Source organism: Oncorhynchus gorbuscha, linkage group LG23, assembly GCF_021184085.1.
Source record: "Oncorhynchus gorbuscha isolate QuinsamMale2020 ecotype Even-year linkage group LG23, OgorEven_v1.0, whole genome shotgun sequence".
NCBI classification, from domain to species: Eukaryota; Metazoa; Chordata; class Actinopteri; order Salmoniformes; family Salmonidae; genus Oncorhynchus; species Oncorhynchus gorbuscha.
In genome coordinates, this window is record NC_060195.1 from 65,507,638 (window position 1) to 65,522,961 (window position 15,324).

General features: G+C 45.0%; 2 protein-coding genes across 6 annotated transcripts in view; both read left to right on the plus strand.

Moving 5' to 3' along the window:
• LOC124011043 (runt-related transcription factor 1-like) overlaps window positions 1–7,402 on the plus strand; it is a 72,954-nt gene extending 65,552 nt beyond the window's left edge. For all 5 annotated transcript variants that reach the window (XM_046323994.1, XM_046323993.1, XM_046323995.1 and 2 more), the window contains 2 exons: window positions 6,210–6,356; window positions 6,474–7,402. In XM_046323994.1, coding sequence (XP_046179950.1) covers window positions 6,210–6,356; window positions 6,474–6,982 — 656 coding nt within the window. In that variant the 3' untranslated portion in view covers window positions 6,983–7,402. The remainder of the gene's footprint in view (window positions 1–6,209; window positions 6,357–6,473) is intronic.
• Window positions 7,403–10,450: 3,048 nt separating this feature from the next.
• On the plus strand, window positions 10,451–14,960 carry LOC124011132 (protein downstream neighbor of son homolog). The gene is made up of 8 exons (XM_046324193.1): window positions 10,451–11,035; window positions 11,328–11,408; window positions 11,643–11,843; window positions 11,974–12,152; window positions 12,249–12,427; window positions 12,714–13,126; window positions 13,290–13,493; window positions 14,289–14,960. Exons 1-8 carry the CDS (start codon window positions 10,616–10,618, stop codon window positions 14,424–14,426), a joined length of 1,815 nt encoding a protein of 604 aa, XP_046180149.1. The 5' UTR covers window positions 10,451–10,615; the 3' UTR covers window positions 14,427–14,960.
• The last annotated feature ends 364 nt before the right edge of the window (window positions 14,961–15,324 follow it).

A 15,324-nucleotide genomic window follows, 5' to 3' on the forward strand; every position in this document is an offset into this window, starting at 1 on the left:
GAGTGATAAAGTGAGTAAAGGTGTAGTGAGTAAAGGTGGGGTGAGTGATGTAGTGGGTAAAGGTGTATTGAGTGATGTAGTGAGTAAAGGTGTAGTGAGTGAAGGTGTAATGAGTGATGTAGTGAGTGAAGGTGTAGTGAGTGAAAGTGTAGTGAGTGAAAGTGTAGTGAGTAAAGGTGTAATGAGTGATGTAGTGGGTAAAGATGTAGTGAGTGAAAGTGTAGTGAGTGAAAGTGTAGTGAGTAAAGGTGTAATGAGTGATGTAGTGGGTAAAGGTGTAGTGAGTGAAGGTGTAATGAGTGATGTAGTGAGTGAAAGTGTAGTGAGTAAAGGTGTAATGAGTGATGTAGTGGGTAAAGATGTAGTGAGTAAAGGTGTAATGAGTGATGTAGTGGGTAAAGATGTAGTGAGTGAAGGTGTAATGAGTGATGTAGTGGGTAAAGATGTAGTGAGTGAAAGTGTAGTGAGTGAAAGTGTAGTGAGTAAAGGTGTAATGAGTGATGTAGTGGGTAAAGGTGTAGTGAGTGAAGGTGTAATGAGTGATGTAGTGAGTGAAAGTGTAGTGAGTAAAGGTGTAATGAGTGATGTAGTGGGTAAAGATGTAGTGAGTAAAGGTGTAATGAGTGATGTAGTGGGTAAAGATGTAGTGAGTGAAGGTGTAATGAGTGATGTAGTGGGTAAAGGTGTAATGAGTGATGTAGTGAGTGAAAGTGTAGTGAGTAAAGGTGTAATGAGTGATGTAGTGGGTAAAGATGTAGTGAGTGAAGGTGTAATGAGTGATGTAGTGGGTAAAGGTGTAGTGAGTGAAGGTGTAATGAGTGATGTAGTGAGTGAAAGTGTAGTGAGTAAAGGTGTAATGAGTGATGTAGTGGGTAAAGATGTAGTGAGTGAAAGTGTAGTGAGTGAAAGTGTAGTGGGTAAAGGTGTAATGAGTAACGGTTTAGTGAGTGGTGTAGTGGGTAAAGGTGTAGTGGGTAAAAGTGTAGTGAGTAAAGCTGAAGTAGTGAGTGAATGTATAGTGAGTGATGTAGTGAGTAAAGATGTAGTGAGTAAAGGTGTAGTGAGTGAAGGTGTAATGAGTGATGTAGTGGGTAAAGATGTAGTGAGTGAAGGTGTAGTGCACATATGTCAGAGTCAAGGCCCGCGGGCCACATCCGGCCCGCGAGAAGGTTTTTTACGGCCCCTTGGATGATCTTGATTTGTTATTAGAACCGGCCCGCAGACCGCAGCAAGCCGGCAGCCCGCAGATCTTTTACACGCACCAATACTACATTTCCCACAATGCAACGGTGACGCACCGAGCAGTAGGCTGCTTCATTTCAATATTTATTGGCACAGCAGTTGTCAGCATCACAGTAAAATTAACTTTCAGATACCCATCAAAAATGGCAAAACGGAAGGTGGACACTGAGAACCGGGGGTTTCAAACAAGGTGGGAGTCGGAGTATTTGTTCACGGAGGTAGCTGGAAAACCTGTGTGTCTTCTGTGTGGAGAAAGTGTGGCGGTACTGAAAGAGTATAATCTGAGACGACATTATGAAACGAAACACGAGGACAAAAACAAGAATATGGACATGGAACAAAGGCTACAAAAGGCAGAGGAATTAAAACGAGGCCTCAAATCTCGACAGGCTCTGTTCAAAAAGCCAAATCACAAGGCCAGGCTGCTGTCAAGGCCAGTTTTATTTTGGCAGAAGAGATCGCTAAATCAGCCCGGCCATTTACGGAGGGGGATTTCATCAAAAACTGCATGATTAAAGTTTGTGACGAAGTTTGCCCAGAAAAAAGGCAACTCTTTTTAAATGTGAGTCTGAGCAGAAACACCATTGCCGAGAGAGTAGACCAGTTGTCCATCAATCTAAAAGAGCAGCTTGTGAAAAAGGGAAAAGATTTCATTGCATATTCCTTGGCTGTGGATGAGAGCACCGACATTTCTGACATTGCCCAGTTGTCAATTTTCATCCGCGGAGTGGACTCCAGCCTAAGCGTGACAGAGGAGTTTTTGGCTTTACGTCCTATGCATGGCACAACTATGGGGCATGATTTGTATGAAGAGGTGTCAAGATGTGTAAATGAGATGGAGCTGCCTTGGGAAAAACTCGTGGGTTTGACAACCGACGGAGCACCTGCGATGTGTGGACACAGGAGCGGACTGGTGCCGAAGATACGGGAAAAGATGCAAGAGGAAAACGCGACAGGTGAGCTGACAGCTTATCATTGTATCATACACCAGGAAGCGTTGTGCGGTAAAGCCTTGAAAATGGAGCATGTAATGAGCATCATCACGCGCACAGTTAACTTTATCAGAGCCAAAGGTTTGAATCACCGCCAGTTCAAGGCATTTCTGACGGAGTTAGAAACGGAGCATGGTGATTTGCCTTATCACACAGAGGTGCGATGGCTAAGCCAGGGAAAGGTGCTTCAAAGATGTTTCGAGCTTCGTGAGGAGATTTGTCTGTTCTTGGACAGCAAAGGGAAAGACACAACACAACTCCGAGACGAAATGTTTCTGTGTGAAATGGCTTTTCTGTGTGACATTACGAGTCATCTGAATGCAATGAACTTGCAGCTGCAGGGTCGGGATCGTGTCATCTCTGATATGTACAGTACAGTGAAGGCATTTAAAACCAAACTGACTCTGTGGGAGACGCAGATGCGGAAAGAAAATTTGAGCCACTTTCCCAGCTGCCAGACCATGAAAGAGAAGCTCTCTACCAGTGCGTTCCCGAGCGCACAGTTGGCTGATAAAATAGGTATGCTTGCCGCTGACTTTCGACGCCGATTTGCTGACTTTGAAGCACAAAAAAGCAGGTTGGAACTGCTCGGTAACCCATTTGCTGTTGACGTGGAAAGCTCACCACCAAACCTCCAAATGGAGTTGATTGACCTCCAATGCAATGATGCACTGAGGGCAAAATATGCGGCAGTGGGTGCTGCGGAGTTCGCCCGTTTCCTCCCGACACAATGCCCCAGCTGCGCATCCAGGCTGCTCAAACGTTGTCTATGTTTGGCAGCACATACCTGTGTGAACAACTGTTTTCTTTGATGAACTTGAACAAAACATCACACAGAAGTCGACTTACTGCTGAACACCTCCACTCAATTCTGAGGATTTCCTCAGCTCAGAGCCTTACCCCGAACATTGATGAACTTGTGGAAAAGATGGGACACCACCAAGTATCACCCTCAACCTCAAACAAGTGAACATTACTGTGCAATCACATATTTAGAGTTTTTACTCAGTTCAAGTTTAAAAGTTAAAGTTTAATATTTGTTTTCACTGCATGTTACTTCTCCTTAAACAAAGTGTTGTTTTTGATTAATAGATTTTTGCACTTTATTTTATTGTATTTCAATCCAATTATATTTTTAAAATATTTCAGTTGAGTGGATGATAGAAAATTGCTATTATTGTTTTTTTCTTTGAAGTAAATTTAGCCCACTTTTGCTAAAATAGAAAATATAGGCTACTGATGGTGCCTTGAATACCGGTTTCTTTCATTTAATGTTCATGTTATGGGGATTTTTATATAAAGGAAATTTGTCTTTTGTGTCTGTTGAAAATTAAAGATTACTGACAGAGCCATAAGAAAATATTGCTTTATTTATCTGATCATATTGGAATATATTTGTTAGGTTTTCAGTAGGTTCAATAAGGTTCACTAGACTATATGCGTCATTTAAAAAAATTTCAATGAACATTCGAACAGTCCGGCCCTCGGCTTGTAGCTAAATTTTTTATTTGGCCCTCCGTCCATTTGACTTTGACACCCCTGGTGTAGTGGGTAAAAATGTAGTGAGTAAAGGTGTAATGAGTAAAGGTGTAATGAGTGAAGGTGTAGTGAGGGAAAGTGTAGTGAGGGAAAGTGTAGTGAGTGATGTAGTGGGTAAAGGTGTAGTGGGTAAAGGTGTAATGAGTAAAGGTGTAGTGAGTGAAGGTGTAATGAGTGAAGATGTAGTGAGTAAAGGTGTAGTGAGTAAAGGTGTAATGAGTAAAGGTGTAGTGAGTGAAGGTGTAATGAGTAAAGGTGTAATGAGTAAAGGTGTAGTGAGTGAAGGTGTAATGAGTGAAGATGTAGTGAGTAAAGGTGTAGTGAGTAAAGGTGTAATGAGTAAAGGTGTAGTGAGTGAAGGTGTAATGAGTAAAGGTGTAATGAGTAAAGGTGTAGTGAGTGAAGGTGTAATGAGTGAAGGTGTAGTGAGTGAAGGTGTAGTGAGTGAAAGAGTAGTGAGTGAATGTGTAGTGAGTAAAGCTGTAGTGAGTAAAGCTGTATTGAATAAAGGTGTAATGAGTAAAGGTGTAATGAGTAAAGGTGTAGTGAGTGAAGGTGTAATGAGTGAAGGTGTAGTGAGTGAAGGTGTAGTGAGTGAAGGTGTAGTGAGTGAAGGTGTAATGAGTGAAGGTGTAGTGAGTGAAAGTGTAGTGAGTGAAGGTGTTGTAGGTGAAAGTGTAGTGAGTGAAGGTGTTGTGAGTGAAAGTGTAGTGAGTGAAGGTGTAGTGAGTAAAAGTGTAGTGAGTGAAAGTGTAGTGAGTAAAGGTGTAATGAGTGATGTAGTGGGTAAAGGTGTAGTGGGTGATGTAGTGGGTGATGTAGTGGGTAACAGTGTAATGAGTAACGGTGTAGTGAGTGGTGTAGTGGGTAAAGGTGTAGTGGGTAAAAGTGTAGTGAGTGAAAGGTGTAGTGAGTAAAAGTGTAGTGAGTGAAAGTGTAGTGAGTGATGTAGTGGGTAAAGGTGTAGTGGGTAAAGGTGCAGTGAGTGATGTAGTGAGTAAAGGTGTAGTGAGTGAAAGTGTAGTGAGTGATGTAGTGGGTAAAGGTGTAGTGAGTGATGTAGTGAGTAAAGGTGTAGTGAGTGAAAGTGTAGTGAGTAATGTAGTGGGTAAAGGTGTAGTGAGTGATGTAGTGAGTGAAAGTGTAGTGAGTGATGTAGTGAGTAAAGGTGTAGTGAGTAAAGGTGTAATGAGTGAAGGTGTAATGAGTAAAGGTGTAGTGAGTGAAAGTGTAGTGAGGGAAAGTGTAGTGAGTGAAGGTGTAGTGAGTGAAAGTGTAGTGAGTGAAAGTGTAGTGAGTAAAGGTGTAGTGAGTAATGTATTGAGTAAAGGTGTAGTGAGTGAAAGTGTAGTGAGTGAATGTGTAGTGAGTAAAGCTGTAGTGAGTAAAGCTGTAGTGAATAAAGGTGTAATGAGTAAAGGTGTAGTGAGTGAAGGAGTAGTGAGTGAATGTGTAGTGAGTGAAAGTGTTGTGAGTGAAAGTGTAGTGAGTGAAGGTGTTGTGAGTGAAAGTGTTGTGAGTGAAAGTGTAGTGAGTGAAAGTGTAGTGAGTGAAAGTGTAGTGAGTGAAGGTGTTGTGAGTGAAAGTGTAGTGAGTGAAAGTGTTGTGAGTGAAAGTATAGTGAGTGAAAGTGTAGTGGTGTGAAAAGTGTAGTGAGTGAAAGTGTTGTGAGTGAAAGTGTAGTGAGTGAAAGTGTAGTGAGTGAAAGTGTAGTGAGTGAAAGTATAGTGAGTGAAAGTGTTGTGAGTGAAAGTGTAGTGGGTGAAAGTGTTGTGAGTGAAAGTGTAGTGGGTGAAAGTGTAGTGAGTGAAAGTATAGTGAGTGAAAGTGTAGTGAGTGAAGGTGTAGTGAGTGAAAGTGTTGAGAGTTTTATATAAGGTAGTGAGTAAAGTATATTTTATATATATATATATATATATATATATATATATATATATATATATATATATATATATAGGGTATGTATATATATATGGGTTCGATCCCCGGGACCACCCATACGTAGAATGTATGCACACATGACTGTAAGTCGCTTTTGATAAAAGCGTCTGCTAAATGGCATATATATATATATGAGAGTTTTACACACTCACATAAAACTACTTCCCTCACATCTCTCCTCAATCACATCCAGTATAGACATATGTAATGTTTCAGTTGCTACCTGTCAAGCAGATGCTGGAGTGAAACAACCTCCGGTGTGTGTGTGTGTGTGTGTGTGTGTGTGTGTGTGTGTGTGTGTGTGTGTGTGTGTGTGTGTGTGTGTGTGTGTGTGTGTGTGTGTGTGTGTGTGTGTGTGTGTGTGTGTGTGTGTGTGTGTGTGTGTGTGGTGGGATAGGCAACGTGTGTGTCTGTGGGTGGTGGGATAGGCAGAATATATATTTCCATTCTAATGAAATGAATGAATAAAGTATCTGTTCTATTCTAATCTCTCAGACTCTAGGCAGATGCAGACATCTCCGTCGTGGTCCTATGAGCAGTCCTACCCCTACCTGGGTCAGATAACCACGCCCACCGTCCACTCAACTACGCCCATATCACCCAGCCGCTCCTCCCTCAGTGACCTGTCCAGCCGCCTCTCAGGTAACACACAAACACTCATTCACCCACTGCCGACTGCCCGTAGTGTTCTCTTACAGTCATCGATCGCACTCATTCACTTCCTGCTTCCACTCTAACCCCTGACCTCTCCCCCTACAGGCCCTGACCTCACAGCCTTCAGCGACCCCCGTATGTCCCTGGATCGCCCGTTCTCCTCCCTGACCTCGCTCCCTGACAGCCGCTACCCTGACCCGCGCATGCACTACCCTACTGGGGCCTTCACATACACCCCTAACCCTGTATCCAACGGCGCCATTGGACTGACTATGGCGACCACCCCTGCTGGGCGTTACCACACCTATCTCCCCCCGCCCTACCCCACAAACGCCCCCCAGGGCCAAAGTGGACCGTTCCAGGCCGGTTCCTCTCCCTATCACCTGTATTATAGCACGGCCGCTGGGTCCTACCAATTCTCCATGATGGCGGGGGGAGGCGGGGAGCGGTCTCCTCCGAGGATATTCCCTCCCTGCACCAACGCATCCACAGGCTCCTCCCTCCTGCACCCGTCTCTGCCAAATCAGAGCGAAGGGGTGGGGGTGGAAGCGGAGGGAAGTCACAGTAGCTCCCCTACCAATATGGTACCCGAGGCTGTATGGCGGCCATATTGAGCACGGCAGCGGGGTTGACAAATTATTGACGGACTTGCTGGCTAATTGGAGTGGAGAAGGGGCTTTCACGGAGCGTTCCTATTGGATCATTAGAATGATCAAGGAACAAATTGAGGAGGGAACAGAAACTGGGTGCCATTTTACACCGAGGAGCATGCAGCAGCACTGAACTGAAAATAATTCAGCTTTGTTTTATAAAAGGATTGTTTGCCATGGTTATGATTGTTGTCGGTATTATGAATTACTCGTGGCCAAAAATACAATGGGTGATTTTTATGTGTGCCACAGGCACTCCCTTCCTATCCCACCACCCCTTGTACCTCATCCCCCTCTCCTCCCTTATTCCACCTCCCCTTGTACCTCCTCCCCCTCTCCTCCCTTATCCCACCCCTCCTTGTACCTCCTCCCCCTCTCCTCCCTTATCCCACCTCCCCTTGTACCTCCTTCCCCTCTACTCCCTTATCCCACCTCCCCTTGTACCTCCTCCCCTTGTACCTCCTCCCTTATCCCACCTCCCCTTGTACCTCCTCCCCCTCTCCTCCCTTATCCCACCTCCCCTTGTACCTCCTCCCTTATCCCACCTCCCCTTGTACCTCCTTCCCCTCTCCTCCCTTATCCCACTCTCCCCTTGTTCAAAATGGAGAGAGTGCTGTTAATGTAAATGATGGCCAGCCAAGATCTGTGTCTGTTCTGTCATGTTTGTATTGGTTTATGGCCGTGATATTGTCTGCACTGATCTACAATCAGCACTGTTATTCGATTCACAATGGTTAAGGGTAGGAATTTACAGGGAATGCTGTACCCAGTTCAGTGCTTATGGACATTGTACTGTCACACCAAAGTGTAACAGGTGATTTGCTTTATGATTCCTTAATTTATTATCTTACAATACATTTTTGGTTGTACGGTGTGTGTGTGTGTGTGTGTGTGTGTGTGTGTGTGTGTGTGTGTGTGTGTGTGTGTGTGTGTGTGTGTGTGTGTGTGTGTGTGTGTGTGTGTGTGTGTGTGTGTGTGTGTGTGTGTGTGTGAAGGAACAGATAAGGCCTACATTGCCACATGGTTCACCTCATAGTTGTAAATAGTCTTTAAATGTAAATGACGACATTGTCCATGTTTGATGACATCATTGCCTCCCACACAGGTATGTCACAGCAACATCAAATATGCCTTTTCTCACATTTTGTTTTACTTTATGAATATAAATATTGTTGTAAGGAAAATAAACCAGTCTTTTTGTATTTTCTCTAAATCTCTCTCGCACAATCTGTCTCAATCTCTCCCTTTCCCTCTCTCGTATTGGGCTGAAGGGAAAGGGACTTGTTGGCACTGGAATCTGTGCCAACATTCGCCCCCCTCCTAAGCACACACACACAGCCTTATGCTATTCCTGACCCAGGAAGAATTTACACAGGCAACCAGACAAGCACTGGCCTGCCCTCTCTGCCACTCTACGTTTCCAGAAAGTCAAACGCAACCTTCACTAAAATACACACTGATATGGGCGCGTAGACAGACACTCACAAAGACTTCTGAAATGTACTGTAAATACACACTGATATGGGCACCTCCCCCCCCCACCCCTCTCTCTCTCTCTCTCTCTCTCTCTCTCTCTCTCTCTCTCTCTCTCTCTCTCTCTCTCTCTCTCTCTCTCTCTCTCTCTCTCTCTCTCTCTCTCTCTCTCTCTCTCTCTCTCTCTCCCTCTCTCCCTCTCCCTCCCTCAGGGCAAAGTAACCCACAGACACACACACAAACTGACACACAGATAGCTGAATAAAGGCGAACCTGTCCAGACAGTGGGTACACAGAGCGTGGCTGTTAGGTCTGTGTTGTAATCCTTCTCCAGGACTCAGGCCAAGGCCCATAAAACCACACAGTCTCCAGGAGAAGAGGGCAGTGGGGTGGGAGAGACACAGAAACACAGTCTATGATGCTATAATACACCACTATTCACTGTCAGTCTATAGTATAGCCTATGATATTCTTTATCCAAAACCAAGGAATTCATCTGGCTATTTATTATGTGTTCCAAGCAGGTTTCAAACGGATTAAAACCCATAACTCATGTGTTGCAACTGCAAGTAGGCCTACATATAAACACATTTAATCATCTACTTTCACATGTAACAAAGAATCCACAGACACATAGGTCTATTCCTCATAACTTGGTTAGGGGAACCTTATCATAAATCAACATTCAATGAGAAAGCGTTGTGAATAGCGTCTCGTAATGAGGCCCACATACTTTGTGGTGGTCTTATGAGAAACAGGCCAAACTTGATCTACGTATGCCTACCATGTCACGTTGATGTTCCTTTGAGGAAGTGTAGATCGGTGATTAAATTCTAGTCCCAACTTTATCATCAGGGACGCATACTTTCCGTTGCTTTGTTTGAAGTTTAACCAGGGGTGTATTCAATCATCCGATTCTGAGGCAAACCGTTTATTAAACGGAAGCAACGGAAATACATTTTCTAAACGTTTTGAAACTGTTTAGACTAATGATTACACCCCTGGTTTGTTTGACAATGCTCGCACATGTCCAGGTCAGTGAAAAAGACCTGTATACAATTACAGGTGCACTAAACCCTCAAACCCGCTTTATTATAATCCGTGTTGATATAGGGTAGTTTTTCCAATAGGCGTAGCCTACAAGCCAGAGGTACTGTTGAGGGGAACAGGAGAACACCCACCGCCATCGGGAACGTGGGGAACGAATTAAACTAGTTTATCCCCGTTGATATTGGCAGCCTATGAGCGTGACATACTCAATCACAAGGAATAACTTGGAAAGTGTTAGCTTTGCTGTTAGTCATGGCAGGACCGAACACAGAAACAAACATATGTTGTTGTCTGTGTGTTGAAGTTCAAGGCCCACAACAATCAATTACTCCTACTAACCTTGGGATACTTTTGAGACGGCAAAAGTACTGTCTTTCCACCCAAATGTCAGCCCAAATAATCAATTGACAAATTCGCTAATCCTTGAAAACCGTTAGAATGACTGACGGACAGTTTCATTGAGTTCGGTTCAGCTATGAACGTGATTGATCACCAACAGTAATGATAAACGCTGAGAAATGATCGCTAACAGGAATTAACATACATACTATTAATCACTTTGACAAGAGGGAGAGAGGGATTCGAGGGGACCGCTGATTGTTGCTCGGACATAATGCAGATGATAAAATCAAGAAATGAAAACATGTATTGAAAATGACATACACATTATATCTTATGGATATATATTTTGTAATAATTAATGAAGCATAACAAGATATAGGATATAACATTAATGTCTGAAGAAACATAAATTATATTGATTTGTTTTCCCGGCATATTTAGAGAATCAGTGGCTTTATGCGATTGCAAAATTGATCTTGCAGTTATAATTCTAGCCAGAAGATGACGCCGACGCATCTGAATTGTTGTTTGGCTCGAAGCGCGCCGGCGTAACTTGAAACTCCTCCCCTGAAATTTTAGCGGGACTCCGACGTTCCACTTACGTCGCGCGCTAAATGTGTTTTGTAATTTAAGTAAATTCAAGGAACAACAACACAGAGGGGTATCGGACGCACACAACTATTTTAAACAGCTTTCTTCTTGTTGTTCCTTGTTTTACATTATCCGTACAAAATGTCACAACAAGCTGGTTACTCACCTAGTTTCAAAAGACCAGCTGAAATCCTGCGGATGCGGAGGAAGAGAGCCCGCAGCGAGGGTGTCAGTTCTGGCGGCCGAGGCGCGATTTCCAGCCCGTGTGAGAGTGCCTCTATATCCGCTGTTCGACCATTCTCCACAGGACCCCTGTTCGGTCAGGGTCGCTCTGGAGGGGGAGTGAAGCGGAGAAACCCATTTGCTAGCATCGAGAACACCTTCAGCAGCCCAGCGAAGAAGAAAGTCTTTATTTACTCTGATGATGACGCCGACTCGTCGGATTCTGTGAAGCCGGGCGGCTCTGCAGGAGTGGAGGGAGAGAAGTCAACAACAAGAACGCTGCCATTTAGTGAACGACTTCTCCAGGCAGAAGAACTAAGCAAAGACGTGCCCGGCAAGGTATGATAGTGGCACACGTTAATACATTGTTTATCACGTTATTATTGTTGTTGTACAATCTAGCTTGCTACTGTACCTAACGCTAGCAGACGTGTATTATTGTCCAGCAAACTACAGTAGTTAGCCAACTGGCACGTGACAGAGGTAACGTTAGTTAGCTAAATGCAGTGTTAGCCTGCTAACTACTGTGCACAGTTGACAAATAGCTTTATCTGTCAAAGCATCGCACCTCATGGTGACTTCACACCGCTGTTTTTGTTCCGATCTTTCCCTCATTTCTCTCTAACAACAGAAACCAACTTCTCTGTCCGAAGACGACTCACTGTTTGAAGATGAGGATTTGTTCCAAGAGGAGAGAACACCCATGCTGAAGGTGAGTTCTATTAATTTCTCTATTATCTTACTCCTTATGGACATGTCTCCAACTCTATTCTTAGAGAGCTACCAAAAGCCTGTTACAATTATAGCTATCTACATTATAGACAGGCTGTGGACTAGCTGGTGTGCAGGCTTTTATCCCATCCCATTCAACTATTCATGGCTACAGACTAATGTTATGGGTTGTTTTGGTATTTTGTGAGTCAACATTTTATCTTGTGTGGGTCAGAGTCCCCAGGCTGGTGCAGTAACCTCCATAGCAGCCCCTGCGTGTGTGGAGTACCCTGCAGACTGGAGCCTGAAGACGCGTCTCCTTTTCACCTCCCTGCTCCCCTTCTCCTGGGCTGTACAGCCCAGAGCTACAGAGGAGGCCCAGGGTCTTACCCAGCACTGTAGAGGACAGTACACCACTATACCACAGAGTATACAGGTACTGTTATACCCAGACACACCAGTGGCAACCCCAAGGCAAAGGAGTACTGGTACCTGAGGAGCTTTACTAGCAACACAAATATATTGTACTCAATCTCTCTCACACTCACTTCTCTGTGTTCCTCCAGGACCCTCGGACATCTGCTGAGCTACGATGTGGGTTCCAGCAGTGTCTGCAGTTCTGGCAGCACCCGTCCCTGTCCTGGCTCTCTCTGTTCCCCCGGATAGGAGCAGAGAGAAGCTTCACTGGCAAGAACGTCCCCTGGGCCCAGGACATGGCACTTCAACAGAGCCTCATGAGTGAATGGTGAGTGGGCATCAGAGGGGAGTGTGTGTGTGTATTATTTCAAAAGCTTTAAATGATCTTAAACTCAACTCCTCTCTCTCTCCCACTCTCTCCCAGGTCAGTGAGCCTGTCTTCCCTGTACAGTCTATTGAAGGCCAGACTATGTCCATATTTCTATGTGTGTTCCTACCAGTTCACTGCTCTTTTCAGAGCCTCAGGACTAGCGGGGAACAGCAACATCACTGCACTACTCACCCCAACCACCAGGGGGCTTAGGGAGGCCATGAAGGCTGATGGTGAGCTACAAGATACAGTACATCCTTGAAGTTTATTATGTCATATGCACAGGATACACACATGGTGTTTACAGTCCAACGAAACGCTGACCTGCAGGTTCCCTCTCAATAATGTGACAACAGTAAGAAGTAAACAGTAAATCTAATAGAATAAACATTTAGCATTGGTATAAATACAGGAAGTCACTCAACAATATATCATGTAGAAGTTTGTTATTAAACATTTATATATGGATATTCTAATCTTGATAGTAAAACATTTTCTGTCAAATACCTGTGGTTGTAGGTATTGAGTTCACACTCCCCCTGCTGGAAGAGAGGAGGAAGAGCAAGGAGCAGGGATCAACCACACACAACCAGGAGACAGATGGAGAGGAGGAGGAGACACAGTCTGAAGCCAGTGACAAGGAAGACGATGATGACGATGGTGGGTTTTCCTGGCTGACGGAGATGGGAGTTCAGGATAAGATTAAGAAACCAGACAACATCTCCATCAAACTGCACAAAGAGCGCAACTCAGTGTGTTTAGACCACAAACCAGAGTCTGTAGTCTGTGTGTCGGGAACGCACACCTTCACTCTCATCAATTTCCTCATCAACTGTAAGAGCCTGGTGGCAGGGGCTGGATCACAGGCAGGCCTGCCCCCCACCCTACTGGCCCCTACAGCCTTCAGAGGAGCTACGCTACACTCACTCAAGGTGAGACGCACACTGCTGCAGATTGAAACCGTCTAAGGAGCCTTACCTCCCACATTTCAATTTTTGAATGGAAATAACAAAAACTAGAAATGGAATGTTTCAGAAGAAACGTTGCTGTGTCTAACAGAATTTACAAGCATGTTGCCTTGTGTGTAATTGTCAGGCGCGTAGTGTGAATGTGAAGACCCAGGTGCGTGCTGGGTACCAGGATGTGTGCAGTCTAGAGGTGACGGGACCCATAATGCCTCATTCTCTCCACGCCTTGACCAGCCTGCTTCGACCTGCTCAGAGAGGAGGCTTCAGCACCGCACTCTACACACACGAACCCACCGCTGTCCTCAACACGCACACCACCACCAGGGAACAGGTCAGTCACACACGCACGAACCCACCGCTGTCCTCAACACACACACCACCACCAGGGAACAGGTCAGTCACACACACACGAACCCACCGCTGTCCTCAACACGCACACCACCACCAGGGAACAGGTCAGTCACACACGCACGAACCCACCGCTGTCCTCAACACACACACCACCACCAGGGAACAGGTCAGTCACACACACACGAACCCACCGCTGTCCTCAACACGCACACCACCACCAGGGAACAGGTCAGTCACACACACACACACGAACCCACCTCTGTCCTCAACACACACCACCACCAGGGAACAGGTCAGTCACACACACACGAACCCACCGCTGTCCTCAACACACACACCACCACCAGGGAACAGGTCAGTCACACACACACAAACCCACCGCTGTCCTCAACACACACACCACCACCAGGGAACAGGTCAGTCACACACACACAAACCCACCGCTGTCCTCAACACACACACCACCACCAGGGAACAAGTCAGTCACATACACACGAACCCACCGCTGTCCTCAACACACACACCACCACCAGGGAACAAGTCAGTCACACACACACAAACCCACCGCTGTCCTCAACACACACCACCAGGGAACAAGTCAGTCACACACACACAAACCCACCACCGTACCGAACACACATGACAACACTGTAACGGACTGGTATAAAGCCTCATCATTTGATCTCCACAATTCAAAGTTAAATCACAATAAAAAATCCTTTGTACTTGTTTGTTTATATCCTTCTCTTCCTCCCTGCCTCTCTCCCTCTCACAGACTAAGCAGGCTGTAGAGCTGGATGGATGTGGTCTTCATCCCAGCACCATCCAGCAGCTCCAGGAGCCCTCTACCTTGGGGAGGTCTCCCCTCAGACAGCTCCATTTGAACAACTACTCCTACACATGGAAGTCCTGAGAGGAACTCACCCTGCCTCTATCAGAATGCCCAGAGAGCACTGCTAGGCTACGTCCCCAAATTGCACCCTTTTCTCTTTATAGTGAAATGCTTTTGACCGGAGCCCAATAAAGTATAGCACTATATTGGAAATCGGGTGCTATTTGGGACACAACCTAGATGCCTTTAGTGGACCGTACCATTCCTACACTGCCGTATACTTACTGTCCATATCTGTCTGAATAGCCTGTCCACAAACTCCTGGTATGCTGGCAATTGTAGTTTTACTAATTCCCTGTCCCCTGGACTACAACCCAATGACTTATGGGAAATGAAGTTTTTGTACATGTAAAATTCCTGGATTTGCCATAATGAGTTGGATTTGGCTAAAGTCTTGTTGATGATTTTAGACCCTGTCCTAGGATGTTTTCGTTTTGAACCATTATTTTTATTCCTGTTTTAAGAGCTTCTATTTCAACATAATTGTTTTATATTAATGACGTTAATTCTCTGTACTGGTGACATTTTATTGGATTAAATTCATTTGTCACATTATTTTTCTGCTTGACTTATTTTTTTTCCCCCCATGACTGTTATAAACTTAACGTCGAAGTCTAAAACTTGAAAGGTTTTGATTTCCTTTTTTCCCCCTGATTTGCTCATGAGGAGAATAGTCAGTCACAGTGTCAATTTGTAAGTCGCTCTGGATAAGAGCGTCTGCTAAATGACTTAAATGTAAATGTGTGGTGTCTTGGCAGCAGAACCACTGCACTGACTCTCCAGCTAGAGTTTCATGTTCCGTCAACGAGAAGCCGACCTGGGCTGCATCCAGCAGAACACAACGTTCTGAAAGCTGCAGATAGAAATGGATTGTATAGAGCTGACCTGATTCCCTTCTACGTGTCAGGCAAGAGCATGT